At 44.4% G+C, this 14,993-nt stretch overlaps 1 protein-coding gene across 1 annotated transcript; it reads right to left on the reverse strand.

Annotated features, from left to right (window-relative positions):
- Nucleotides 1–670: 670 nt before the first annotated feature.
- SLC19A1 (solute carrier family 19 member 1) lies at nt 671–14,504 on the reverse strand. Its single transcript, XM_075283807.1, has 6 exons — nt 14,343–14,504; nt 11,473–11,731; nt 8,021–8,774; nt 5,691–5,883; nt 5,468–5,609; nt 671–1,561 (listed from the first exon to the last, which is right to left on the reverse strand). The coding sequence occupies exons 2-6, from the start codon at nt 11,716–11,718 to the stop codon at nt 1,382–1,384; spliced, it is 1,515 nt and encodes a 504-aa protein (XP_075139908.1). The 5' UTR covers nt 11,719–11,731; nt 14,343–14,504; the 3' UTR covers nt 671–1,381.
- Between the last annotated feature and the right edge of the window lie 489 nt (nt 14,505–14,993).

Raw genomic sequence — 14,993 nt, forward strand, 5'->3', positions numbered from 1 at the left:
GTCCTGCTCCACCACCCCCTGCCCCAGCGTAAACCTGCCGTATAAGACGACCCTCAACTTTTCAGAAAAGTTTTGGGGTTAAAAAGTCGTCTTATACGTGGGAAAATACAGTAAGTCATAGAGAAATTGACATTATTATATTCTTCTCTTCAGAGTATAATGGAGGCCCAGGGAAGGTGTAAATAACTATTCATACCTTCTGGTGTCCAGCACGTTCTCTCCACCACCTCAATGGCAGTTGACGCAACTAAAGTCTTGTGGTCCCCGATGCAATCTTTTGCCCGTGCCCCCCTGCCTCATCCCTACAGCGAATTCTTGAATTGATGGTTACAGGAGCTAAGGAGTTTGATCAACCTTAGTGTGGTTAGGGGTAATCTGTGGATCTCCTTGGGTTATTGTCCAGATGGAAGCTGCAATCTCAATACTGATGCCAGTGCTTAAGGGCCCCCTAAGGCTCCTGGGCCACGATGTGACTGCACCCTCTCAAATTATGCCTCTGATCTGGCACTCTCCTGCGACATCATGCACCCGGGGTCACCACTGTCATCATGATGCTTGGCATGCCCATGTAACCACTGGTAGCTCAAACACAGGCCTCAGCAGTGCCCTCGGCGCATCCAAAAAAAAAAAAAAAGGTCTTATAAATGGTCATGAAACCGGTTGTGTTTCCTACGGAGTTTATTTTGGTCCAAAGGTGCAGCAAATATGCAAACAACTTGCAGAGCACATTATACCAAAACCACATATATCAAATCAACTTGTATTATATATTATATACAAACAGTAATAAAAATTGTAAGTGCACTTATACACCCAGTGAGTGAGCCATCCTTACTCCTAACACTGTACATAATAGGGAATAACCGTCTCACTCAGTGCAAGTCTATACGTAGATCTGTCGTAGTATCCTTGGCGGTTCACATTTATGCTAGGCATCGCTGAGTGTACGACGGATCTGAACACAACTTATTAGTTTTCCACTCTTGTCATTCACAGTGATGACGGGACAGGCGGAGAAGTTATTGTCGTGAATGCTAATACAAGAGCTTAATTCACAGACACCCAAGATCAAAAAAACCCTCTGTATTTTGGCAATGCCAAACCCCTGAGATTCTTATTCTGAAGTTGCACTCATCCTCTTCAGTAAAATCAGTTCATTCTTCTCGGACTCAATGCAACCTTGTTTACAAGCAACTCTCGTAGCGATGTAGTGCACGAGGGCGTGATCCCACTTACAATTTGTACCCTGATACTAGCACAACTAGGTTTCATGACGCCTAAAGATTTTCTCCTAACTGCGGTGATCCTGTGCACAATACAGGCTGAGTATGTGCTAATACTGGAACACTGGTCATGTAGTATATTTGGCCACGGACTGAATTCACGCATGTGACTCGACAGTAGTCTTATCTGTCACCACCTTCTGTTCGGTGCTCGCTGGTGTCCTGTTCGCTTCATTTTCTTCAACGTGCTCTTCTTTTTTGTATCTGATGATAACCCAGGCAGCGCCGGCAAGATACAGGACAGCCAAAATGGTGAAGTAGCCAAAATACACATAAAACTGGAAGATAAAAACACTGGGTAAGACAACTAAATGGCTTATGTAACTAACAGCATGATCTTCACATCATCACTTAGCCCTTAAAGGGAACCTGTCACATGGAAAATGCAGTACAATCTGCAGACGGCATGTTATAGAGCAGGAGAAGCTCAGCAGATTGATAGCTTTGTGGGAAAAGATTCAATATGGCTTCTATGTTACCCATAGAAATCCTTGAAAAGTTAAGGAGGTGGTCCTGTAAGTGATTGACAGCCTCCCTTCTACGACTGTGCATATAGATAGCTGTCAACCACTCCAAGAACCATCCCCTTGACTTCTCAGCACAGAAAGAGCAGAGAATTCAATGGTTAAAGAGGACTTTCATGGTTTGGGCACAGGCACAGGCAGTTCTATATACTGCTGGAAAGCTGACAGTGCGCTGAATTCAGCGCACTGTCGTCTTTCCCGATTTGTGCCCCAGGTAAAGAGCTATTGGTCCCGGTACCGTAGCCCTCTCCCTCTGTTCACAATATTCGTCCATAGATGAGCACTATCAGGAGGGCAGGGGGGCGTTCGTCCCCACTCACACTGTATAGCGCGATAGGCGCTGCTGTGGAGAAGGACGTTCCTGACAGACTGTCAGGAACGCCCTTCTGACTGTAAAGCACTACGGTACCGGGACCGATAGCTCTTTACCCGGGGCACAGATCAGGAAAGCCGACAGTGCGCCGAATTCGGTGCACTGTTGGCTTTCCAGCAGTATATAGAACTGCCTGTGCACCAAACCATGAAAGGTCCTCTTTAAATGATAGGGTAAATCTTTTACTACTATACCATACAATTTCCTACAATACCATATATCATGGTCAGATCCTTATGGGAACATTTTTCACATCACAGCCTATGGGACACAGACTTTTTTTTTTTTTTTTTTTAACTTTTTTCTTTTATTTATCCCCATCAGCAGAGTTAGTTAAAGGCTTTTTTGTGGCATGATGAACTCTACTTTTTATTGCTTCCGTTATGGGATAAATGCAACTTTTTGATATTTTTTTTGTAGGCGAGGAGAGGTGTTTTTCAGTTTTTTGTTTTTTTTTTAATTATATTTATAACATGGGATAGAAAATACATTCGTTTTATAGTACAAATCATTGTAGACATGAATATATAGCAAATATTTATTGATTTTTATTGTTTCAAAATGATATATTTTTCTGAAAGGGAAAATTATTTTATTATAATATATCATGAAAAGGGTTATGAGGTATTGCAGTGTATTATGACTGGACTAATAGGCCGGCCTATTAGGTCCTGCTTCTGATCTGACATAAAAGGAAAATAATGACCCAGACATAACAACAGGTCAATTGCGACACTTACTGTATATACTTGAGTATAAGCAGAGTTTTTCAGCACAGTTTTTGTGCGTGCGCCTCGGCTTATACTTGCGTCAATACGGTAATTGAAAATGTCACATTACTGGTCCGCAGTGAAAGACATCTGTGGGAGGCCGCTGGAGCAGCGATAGGTGAGTGGTGAGGCAGCACTGCCTCCAGGACCACCTCAAGATGTTTCTAGAGCATCTTCTCTGCCTTGGAAACATCTTAAGGAGACAGGGCTGCATCACCGACCACCTATCGGCAGCAGCGCTGTTCCAGCAGCCTCCCACAGATGTCTTTTACTGCGGACCAGTGAAATTACCACTTGAGACAATACGGTAATTGACTCGACCGTATTGACTTGCTGCAGCGGGCCTCTGCTCCAGTCCCGGCCCGCTCCCCCGGCCACAACACACGCCGGGTGACGTGGCCACGTTAGCTCAGGCCCACACCCAGCATATGTCGATAACGTCTTACTGCGTCTCAGCACAGGCGGCATCATCATGCCCCCTACACTGAGACGCAGGAGCAGCCGCGGGAGAAGCTGAACAGTGGCGGCAGTGGGAGCAGCAGCGTGAGGTCGTTAAGTATGAGAGATTAATGTTTGTTTGTCCCCGAGCCTGCTCACTGCCGACCCCCGCGTCACCTTATGCTATAGGCCACGGAGGTCGGCAGTGAGTAGGCCTGAGCCCCAGCCGCGATCCCACTGCCGCTATTATTATACTCGGAAGTCTTTTCAGAGCCCCGAGTATAATAATCGGTGCCCCAGGGGAGGTGAGAGAAAATAATAAACAGTTTTACTCACCTCTCCGGGATCCGATTTTAATCCTAGCCGGCTTCAGACCTATATTGTAATATCCCAGATGTCACGTGGTCTGGGATATTACCATATAGGCCCAAAGCCTGTGGTAGTAGTAACAGCCTGTTACTGCTAGCACAGGCTTTGGGCCTGTACGGCAACAGGCTGCTACTGCTACCATAAGGCTTTGGGCCTGTATGATAATGCCCCAGACGTTAGTTAAAAGTCATTTTTAACTAATCACATCCTTGCATAGCCTTTAGAAAGGTTATTCCACACCTGCCTTTAGTATGTAAATCGCCTCAGTGGTTTTTGAATGAGCCAGTTTTTGTTCATATGCTAATTAGCCTGTCAGTGCACCCCGAAAGTCTGATTGTGTATCCTCTTTGCTATTGTCTCCTATGGGTGTATACAGCACAGGCTGCTGCTGCTGATCACTCAGCTTCCTGTTTGCACACACACACAGATAGGAGAGAATAGCAGAGAGGAGGCTGCTGGGAACTTCCTGTGCTGGCTGGAGGCTAATTAGCATATGAATAAAAACGGGCTCATTCAGAAACCACTGAGGCAATTTACATACTAAAGGTAGGTGTGGAATAGACTTTCTAAAGCCTATGCAAGGTTGTGATTAGTTAAAAATGACTTTTCCCAATGACTTTTCCCTTTATGGGGCCTGCCCAGCACTTAATTTCTGGGAAAGGCTCAGAATGGGTTAAAGGATAAAAAAAAAAAAAAAAAAAAGAAGTACACAATATTCAGCTCACTCACGTTTAAAGACTTCCTGGGTCCCTGCTGGTCTCTACATCCTAGTCCCCCTTGGCAAACAGCAAATACTGCTCAGCCAATCAATGGCTAAGGTGAGTTACTATTGTGGCCACTGATTGGCTGAACGGCCATTTCCTGGGTATCAATCAGGAGCTGAAAGTAGAGACCAAAAGGAGATCCAAGCACCATTAGAAGGGGAGGAGAAGGTATCAGCGAGGTGAGTATTATCCGCTGGACAACCCCTTTAATACTACGGTCAACATTGCCAATATTAAAATGCTTAAAATAGTCTTCTACATAAGTATTACTGTCTCACAAAAACTTATGTAGAAAAAACAAATGGACTATGCCATTTCTCTATGGTTGTAAAAGATTAACTAGCAAACTGTTAACCGGACATTCTGCCCATTTGTCAGCTGTTTATACATTTACAGGGGCCAAACATTTCCAGAGACGCCTGTTCCTGACAACTACATTGTGTATTGGGGTCTACATAGGTTCATGTCTATGGCAGAACTGGCCTTAGGTATACTCTGGCAACTCATCAGCAGCTGTATAACTATGTAACTATGTCCCCTGCAAAGGTAATCCTAGTGCTGCCAGGGAAGGGGCATAATCTATAGACTAAGCAAGCTTATACAATGCCTCAAATACATTGTAAAAAAACCAAAAAACCTTTATATGCCAACATTCAGGATCCCAGCACCAATCCATGATGTTGCAGCCCTGGGTCAGTATCTTATAGCTGACACCTATGGCTGATGGTGCAGTCTCAGCTCCGGACTCTGTCCCATCCCCGCTCTATACAAGTGCAGGGAGAATTGCCATCCATCAGTGCTGTAAATAGTAGATTGATATAGAACGTGTTGCCGCCTGGGGCCACTAGAGAGAACTTAAAGACTACTGTGTGGTTGTTGATGAGATTATTGCACAAAAATACGAAGCCGGCATCACATGTATTACTGAAATATCCATATCTATTACCTGAGGGTGCACAGACAGGGCCAAGCCTCTCTTGTCAGCAATAATAATAGTAATGATCGTTTTTAATATTGTCGCAAAGAAAGTATTCATCCCAAACACCAGTGCACAAAGTTCTTTGGACATAGAGCTTGCAATCTGAAAACTAAAGAAAAAAAAAAGCTGAATTTTAATCATCGTGTAGAACATACTTGGTAAAGGAAGCAAAAATCTATAAGTTACTTACATGGCAATGGGAACCAGGAACTGGTATGAACTGCGGAAAAGGATATAAGCCACATAGCACACCCAGATATTTGAGGTTGTATTCATGAGAATAAGAAGTCCTGCCTGGAAAGCAGTGACCAAACCAATAACCAACTCTGACCACAGGCTCCAGCGGATCTTAACATATCCTGCTGCAAACGAAGTGATCGCTCCTGAAAATCAAGTAGAAATAACATTAGTGTTCATATCGTTCCAGCTGTCGCAGTTATATTGATCCAGGTCTATAAGTCATCTCGATCCAGGTATCCAGGACTACTAGTCATTACCGCCCCAGGTCTACCAGTCACGCCGCCCCAGGTCTACCAGTCACGCCGCCCCAGGTCTACCAGTCACGCCGCTCCAGGTCTACCAGTCACGCCGCCCCAGGTCTACCAGTCACGCCGCCCCAGGTCTACCAGTCACGCCGCCCCAGGTCTACCAGTCACGCCGCCCCAGGTCTACCAGTCACGCCGCCCCAGGTCTACCAGTCACGCCGCCCCAGGTCTACCAGTCACGCCGCCCCAGGTCTACCAGTCACGCCGCCCCAGGTCTACCAGTCACGCCGCCCCAGGTCTACCAGTCACGCCGCCCCAGGTCTACCAGTCACGCCGCCCCAGGTCTACCAGTCACGCCGCTCCAGGTCTACCAGTCACGCCGCTCCAGGTCTTTCAAAAGGATCAGAAACATCAAGTACACCTCGCTTCGCATGTGCTGCATGTCAGGCAGTTAGCTCAAGTTAACTATACTTAAAGTGTAACTCCCATTTTATTATTATTTTTTTGCTACTGTGTTGGCAGGTGTGTGGTGAACATTTTTATAATATACTTTATTAGCCCATCAAACTTACTTTTAATAGAAAACAGGCTGTAAAGTTCCCATTAGCAATGCTCTAACCAACCATTGCCAGGGAGAGACTGTCCGTACACATGAAGTCAATGCAGTATGTAGAGTTGAAGGATTTAGCAAAGGGGGTGGTCACTTCAAATGGCTGCATCTCTGATTTTATAACACCTGGAAAAATGGTTCTGGTATCACAAGAAAGATGAGATTCTCAGGGAATCTGTACATTAAGTTTAAATTCCTGAAATTCCCGAATCTTGGCAGCATCTTATTATTTTTCTAGGTGGTATATTCCCGGAGATACAGCCATCTGAAGTGACTAGTCTCACTTTGGTAAATGCTGCAGATCTGTGTATTTACAATATAATTGTGTATGGAATTTCCCAAGTAACAGCTCAGTTAGAGGATTTATAAGGGGAATGTTATAGCCTGTTTTATAATAAAAAGGAAGTTACACTTTAAATCAACATAATGCGCATGCGCCAAGAGCAGTGGCATGGACAAGTGTGGGACACTAAACCACTGGTGCATAAGGACATGCTGGTGGTTTAGAATCTGCAAACCTATAGCCAGTCCCATACACTGTGGCTTGTTCTTAGCATATCCAGGCAGAGATAGTAGGAATTCTACAGGCCGAGACATGTCACTGCTACATTATTAAATGAGATTATAAAACATTCAATATACAGAACTGAAGCATCTAAAGATCTTAAAGGGGTTACTCTATGAGTCACTTACATGTCAAATGTCGATAACAGAACTCATTTATATGATTCATTCATTAAAAAAAATTGAATATTACACGTCTTATTGTACGTCAGAGACAACCGGTTTTTGTAGGGTTTTTGGAATCCACAAGTTAGCATGAAATGTCCCTTAAACAGTTTGACAAAATATCAAAATGGAAAAGACATCAAAATGCACACGGCATGCGACTGCTATAGGGCAGGTTCACACCTGCGCCCGTGCGCACTTTAGGCAATCCAGCTGGGTTTCCGTCTTCTGCCCTGAGGAACTGGACAGGGGACGGAAACCTGGCAGTCAGTTTTCAAATCCATTCAAGTGAATGGGTTTGAAAAGTGAGTGCCCGTGAGCGTTCTGTACCTGTTTGCGGCGAAACCGTTTTTTTTTAACCAGACGCAAAGTCCTGCATGCCCGACTTCGTGTTCGGTTAAAAAAAAAACAAAAACGGTTTCGCCGTGGACAGATACAAAACGCTCACTTTTCAAACCCATTCACTTGAATGGGTTTGAAAACTGACTGCCAGGTTTCCGTCCCCTGTCCAGTTTCTCAGGGCAGAAGACGGAAACCCAGCTGGATTGCCTAAAGCGCACAGGGGCGCACGTGTGAACCCGCCCATACTACTATGTATTGAAGAGAACACTGCTACCATGACTTACCGTGCTGAATTATATGTATTAAACTGTGCAAGGGACACATTTTTTATAGGTTTTCATCTAGGAATCTTACCAAGAAGTGTAGACGCAGCATCCACACCCCCATTGTATACTTTCCGGTTGTTTGTAGTGGGATAGATCTCATTCCATAGAATCTGCACATAGTACAGCATCAGGTAATACCCGGCAGAATTGAAGATCCACCACAATGACCAGATCCGTAGTCTGGGATGGCGTACAGTTCCTTTCAGTTCTAGGACCATGCGAACAATCACAAAGTCTTTCCACCCTGAGCACCATCCCCCAACTTTGGCTTCCGGGTTCATCTTTTGTATCTCAGACTGGTGAATCCCATTTTCTTGCCTAGAAACCTTTTTATTGAAGAAAAGACTTTTCTTGGGGCGTTTCAGAAAGAGAGTGAGGATCAGTCCAAACATCATGAAGCCCAGCGAGATGTAATTAAGAGTCATATAGGGGACACCGGCCACCGTGACACAAAGTTGTCCTAACACAGAGCTAAAGAAAACCCCCATAAGCACAGAAGATCGGGAGAACCCCGCTGCCCTTTGATACCTGGCAGGAGAAACCAGTGAGAAAATGTATGAAGAATATGCCACTCGGGCCGCCATGGTGATGCCATAGAAAAACTCCATAAACTGCATTTCAATGACGTCATTTCCAAAAATGAGGAGCAACCAGACAGAGATGTGGCTGAGGCTCTGGAGGATCAGAACTGGTTTATAGCGCAGGTAATCCGTCAGAAGAAAAACTGGCACCAGCACCGCCATGTACGAGTAGCTCAACACTGGCGTGATCTCATTAGTAACCTACAAAGACAAAAGGAAAAAAAAAAAGTTAAGGTTGGAGAGTCAATGATGATAAAGGAAAATACAGTTCATCAGGAACCAAATAATGGCAACAGAATATAAAGGTGTGACTAGTCCGAAACCTCAACAGGTCTTCAATGCTGGAATCAGTATATAAAATCTCCCACTGCAGACTTAAAGGGGTTTTACAGAACTATGATACTGAAGACCTTAACTAAGGGGAGGTCATCAACAGGAAATTGTGGTCCAACGTACGGCAGTGCCAACAATTTGTTGCATGAGTGGTTGTGTTGTTAGGACCTCTTCTTTGCTTTCCAAGTACCTTACCTTAGTGTACATGGTACATAGCAGTTGTGCTTCATATTGTAGCTCAGCCCCATTCACTTTGAAGGTGCAGAGCTAAAATATAGCCATGTGACCTATGAATGTGACATCACCCACCTGTGAAGGAACCGCAGGTCTTGGAGTTTCCAATCTAATATTGATGACCTACTTTAAGAATAGGTAAAATTTAAGGTGGGTTGTCCAGCCCAAAATTGATTTGTCATACTGATGACACAGTTCAGCTGCTCCAGCATACAGAGGTGCTAGTGGATGCAGCAAGTCTTCTATTCGAGTAATAGGAGCGGTGCTGCAGTTCCTAAAACCACCGCTATAAAGTGGACGAGGCTGCTGCACCGCTCCTATTACTTGGAGACCAGAGGCGCAGCATGAGCTCCCTGGCCGCTAACAGCTGATCTGTGTGGGGTTCAGTTGTCACACCCCAACAAATCACATACCGATAGGTCATTAGTATGAAAAATCAACTTGGGGCCAGAAAAGGCTAAGGCCCCATGTAGCGTGCAGCAGAAAAGTCGCTACGGGAAAAACTGCAGTGGAAACACATAGTGATTTTTCCTTCAGCGCTTTTCACAGAAAGTCCGTAGAGTTTTCCTTTATCGACTTTCTTTTTCTGTTTCATTTATAGCAATATTGAAACCATCAACAAATCCGTATGGATATAATTTTCATGCTGCGATTTCGAAAAATGCTACATCTTTGGAAATAGCAGCATTTCTGCGCGTATTATTCTACAATGGACCAGTAGCCTAATGGCCAGTTTGGAGTGGAGTTGGAGTCAGAAAAATGTTACAAAATAAAAATGATTCAGTATTATTATTACATTATAAAATTATTAATATTGCATAATTAATTGGATGTATAGTTCGTTACACATTTATTTTAATAGGAATTCAGGCATTGTTTTTTTTGTGATATAGGGAAGCTTTGCAGCTTCCTTCTGACCAAGGCTGTCTGCCATATGTGAAGAGTCAAAGTCAGACTGGGGCTGAGGAAAGTAGAGGAGTCGGAGTCGGAGTCAATGCTTTGGCCTGCCAGCGCCACTGCAGTACAATCCATATAGATGGGGCTTCGAAAACCCCAACTGCGTGAAAAACAAGGGTAATGCAGAATTCATCGCTTCAACATTAGAGGCTGAAACCTGCAGTGAATACACAGAACAACATGTAGCAAACCCACATGTAACGCATCAAGTTGGACGCAGGCCCAGAAAACCTGCTCGAGTGGGCTCAGTCTTAAGGGAATTTCTTTGATACAACCTTACAATTTTCATCTAGCAGGTTCCCTTTAACAAACAGCTAGTTCTGAGTCTTAAACTAATACGCAGGTGGTGAGATGACTGAAGTCTGGGTTTAAGGAATGGCCAAAGGTTACAGTTCACATGCTTTCACAGCAGTTTGCTGCTTACTACATTCCTCACTAAGTAAAGCGTGTGTGACAATCCCTATGTACAAGCTCAAAACCAATTTATTACAGGAGGAAAGCGATTACTCATTGTGCATTATGGAGCACAAGACAAGTGACAGGCGGCAGCCCCGCCATATATCACTGCTGACCAAAGGTTTGTTGTCTAAGGGTTATCAGAAGAAAAATGCCCATTCAGGACATCCTCTTCTAAGGCCCCTGTATACAACTGGGTGTGCTGTGGGATATAACACTCAGAGTGCATTCTGTGATGTTCTCACCTCTATGGGGGCTGTTCTGATGACATGGGGCAGGTTAGGACCTTCTCTATGTTCATTGAAACAGAACAGACCACAGGATGCTCCCTTGAAGGAGCATCACCCTGCACACTCTGTTATATGAATTAGGCCAAACTGTCCATAACTACGTGATATAACGTGTACGTCACTACTCCCTCTTCACTATAGGGCTACATAGTGGCCACACATCATGGCTGAACAGGTGCTGATCTGCAGTAACCTGGCACAACTACTACACAGTGGACTGAGCTGTCTGATCTTGGCTTGGTCCTTTGTGTAGTTCTAGTACCTACTAAGAACAGCTGGGTGCGGGACCCCATCTAGTAAGGAAGAGCTTTCCTAAGGGTAAGTTCATCAATATCAAAAGCATGAAAAAAAAAAACAAAACCCACAAACCCTTTACATAGATGCACACTGCAATTTTTGAGCTTGTAAAAACCGGCACAAATTTTTAAAACACTTTGCAAAAAAAACACAACTGACCCAAAAAATGTAGAGCAAATGTGTCCAAACACATTAAATGTGCAATAGCTAAGCTGCCAATATTGGCTCCTTACCTAATATGTATTTTTTTTATGTAGATTGTGAGTCCCATATAGGACTCACAATGTACTTTGTACGTTTTCACCCCTACTATGTCGCTATGGATTCCCTACCTGCTCTTTGGTGAAATTCATTTCCGGACTGAGTAGGAATGGCGTTATAAAGCTCTCTCCTGGGCGCAACTGAGTCATGAAGCCATAAAAGCATAGGTAAAAGAGCAGAAACTTCCATCCTTTGAGCTCCTCGGTGGGTGCTGGCAGCTCCTCAGCAGGTGATGGCGTATCTTCTACAGCAGTTTCATGTTCCTCCTGCTCCTCTGGAGGTTCGAGCTTCTCTTTGTTTTCACAGTCTGGATCCATCTTAATATTATACCTTGTGGGATGACAAAAAGAGAAATGTTAAAAAGTAAGTTCAGCCAGGCAGCAGAGAAACTAAGTAGGATTCTTGGAGACACCTGTGGAGAAGCCGCCTTGGTTTCTGGGTTATAACTTTAGAGGGGGTCAGCCATACCCAGGTCCAACAGTCTTAGGAGCCCATAAAGGAGATCGGTGCTATCAATGACAGATTGTAGCTGGGAACAATGTACAGATTTTGAATTGGGGATCGGACAACATGTACTAAGTGAAAAGTTCCCTTTAAGCGCACAAAACAGAACGAAAGGGAAATTAGGAAGAAACTATCTGTGATAAAGCAAACATCAGCTGCCAGCAATCCACGTAGTGCCAGTATACAGTACCCTGGACTAGGCCATCTGCGGCCGTTACCCTTAATAACCCGAATAACACCCGCACCGCCTTGGGGTCACTCCTGGGGTGCCAGGCGTCTGCTGCTACGTATCTTACCTGTTGGATCTAATCTGACTTTGCAGCGTCTACCTCTGCATTATATAGTTATATAGATGTGAGTGCCAGTCACAGTCACCAGGCTATGATGTACAGTCACAGATTTGGTCTTGTGACCTCTCACCTGATTTTGTTTTTTGCCTTTGTTCATGGCTGTCAGCGTTACTCCAACCCTCCTGTTGTCCACATATCCATCCCTATCATATACACCTATTCTTTGCAATCTTATCTTCCTAACTGTGACCCCCATGCCTAACTTCTCCCCTTTGTCAGACTCACATGTCACCCAAATATCTCCCAAACTGAGATATCGGTGAAGACTGTCAAATTTACACAATACAGAATTTATTGTAGCAGTTTTGCTTTTGTTTTTTTGAACCAAAGCCAAGAGGGGCATGAAAAGGAAAGCGAAATAAAAGGAACTTCTTATACTTCTCTCCTCTGCTAAATCTAGTCTTAGCTTTGGCTCAAAAAATTCAGCAAAACCTGCAAAAAAACCAAAAAAACTTGACCCATTGTATGGGTCAAAATTACAAAACCATGACTGCTTTCTCCCCAAAAAGAGCGCTACACATCATCTTCAGGTTGCCTGTGGTATTGCAACCTAGCCAATTCACTTTAATTGTAGGGCTACATGGTGACTTTGGCTGCAACTCCCCTCGCACAACCACAAATCACCAAGTCACCCTGCAACGGTTTCACTAATGTTAGTGAATAGAGTCACATTGCAACCCTTATTGTGCCACAACTGTAAGCTCAAGTGAAATATTGTGTGAGCTCTAGCAGTCGAAGTCGCAGCACACCACGGGTCATAATGCAACTCCATTCATAGACATTCGTGTAGTAGTCACAGGGCGACTTGGCGATCCTTGGTCGGGTGACAGGGATATGGTTAATGTCATTGTATGGCCCTAGCCTAACAGCTAAGTGGCAGTACAAGACACAACCCTAAGGGCTAGTTCACACAGGGCTATGGAGGCTGATTTTGATGGCAGATTTCGCCTCAAAATCCGCCTCTATACAATGGTGGTCTATGTAGACTGCTAGCTTTTTTTTCAGGAAATAGAAGTGAATGGGAGGCGGAAAACGCCTAGTTTTTTTTTTTGCAAAAAAAAAAGCAACCGAAACCGTGTTTTTTGGACCTTGCAGCGTTTTTTTGGAGCTGTTTTTGGGGTTTTTTTCCGGAGGAAAATAAGCCACACGTAATTCACGTGTGAACTAGCCCTAAGAGCATGTGTGTCACTACATTTGCAAAAAAAGCCACCATGGTTTTGCAAACCTATGCAACATAATTCACTGTTTGTGCAGCAGTCCATGATACAGAAGGAAATCTGTGATGATTCTCCAATGGACACAAAATTGTAGATTACAATCTCATGTCTTTGGTATCCAACTGTCTGCAGTTTGTCTTTTACCTTAGTGGTCCTTTGTTCCCTTAGGTAATAAGTATCCACAATGGTACCTGGCAGCCGCTTATCTCCGTCCTCATGTGGGTCAGGTGTGCCGAAGTGTGGCAAGATCTAAACATTTGATTTTGGGATTCAATACCCACGCCATGTAGCGGCATCCTGACATCCGCCCATCTCCAGCCTGCGGCTCTGACTAGTCATTGATTCGTGTAGTAGATTAGTGTATGTCAGGAGCTGTCATGTCACTGTCCCATAGACTAACATGGAGTTCTACGCGCTGCTGAAATTGCTTTTAGCCTAGGGGTAGTGACCTGACGTGACCGGTCCCCATACAGCACCATCCCTATAGCTGTGCAGTACCTGACCTGGCCACAATATTACAGGGCAGTAGTCCAAGCCCAGGAAACCTGTGATGTATATGCACATGTAAGCTACACAGCACATGCGTGACACTGCCAGGCCAGGCTCACATGGGGAAAACATAGGAAAACAAACTGCATATAAGTTGCATCATGTGACCTTAGTATACAAAATCGCATTGCAACTGTATCATGTGACTGTGGTCATGAAACACTCCACATGGCACAGGTATCAGCAGTCCTATAGAGATGCCATTGTCTGTGCATCCACATAACATAACGTAGTAGTAGTAGCAGTAGCAGCACATGACAGTACTAGTGACCGACCCCCTGCCATGTGCTTCCCCCCACACACACACACACCTGCAGGTACCTGTGTACAGCTGCCCGTCAGTCACAGCCGCAATGTGGAGCGCAGTCACAGCATGTAGCCTTCCTCTTGTGTCACACGTTTTACAATGTCCCTTCCACACTCACAAGCCAGGCTGCTGCAGATTAGAACTACATTACCCGGCATGCCGCGTCTGACTACATTTCCCAGCATGCATCTCTACCAGGCAAACAGAAAATAAGATGTCATCGGGACGCCAGAGCGCCCTCTAGCGGCTCCCTTCAAGATTTACACTCAATGCTGACTCGTGTTGTTGTGTGTGCTGTGTGGTGCTCAGTGCTGCCTCATAATACTGGGCCACATATACATCTGTAGTGTAAAGTGCCCTATCTAGTTATCTACATATATATATATATATATATATATATATATATATATATATATATATATATATATATATATATATATATATATATTAGTGACACCTGTCCGTTATAGTAATGACAGGCCACATTAAACATACCTCCCAACCGTCCCGATTTCCGCGGGACAGTCACGATTTGGGTAACATGTCCCGCGGTCCCGGTTGGAGGGAGGTATGTCCCGATTTCAACTCAGATCTGCGTCCAGAGGACGCAGATCTGAGTTGAACACATATGCGGCTGAAGCAAGGAGCTGACACAGATCAGCTCC

Source organism: Leptodactylus fuscus, chromosome 8, assembly GCF_031893055.1.
Source record: "Leptodactylus fuscus isolate aLepFus1 chromosome 8, aLepFus1.hap2, whole genome shotgun sequence".
NCBI classification, from domain to species: Eukaryota; Metazoa; Chordata; class Amphibia; order Anura; family Leptodactylidae; genus Leptodactylus; species Leptodactylus fuscus.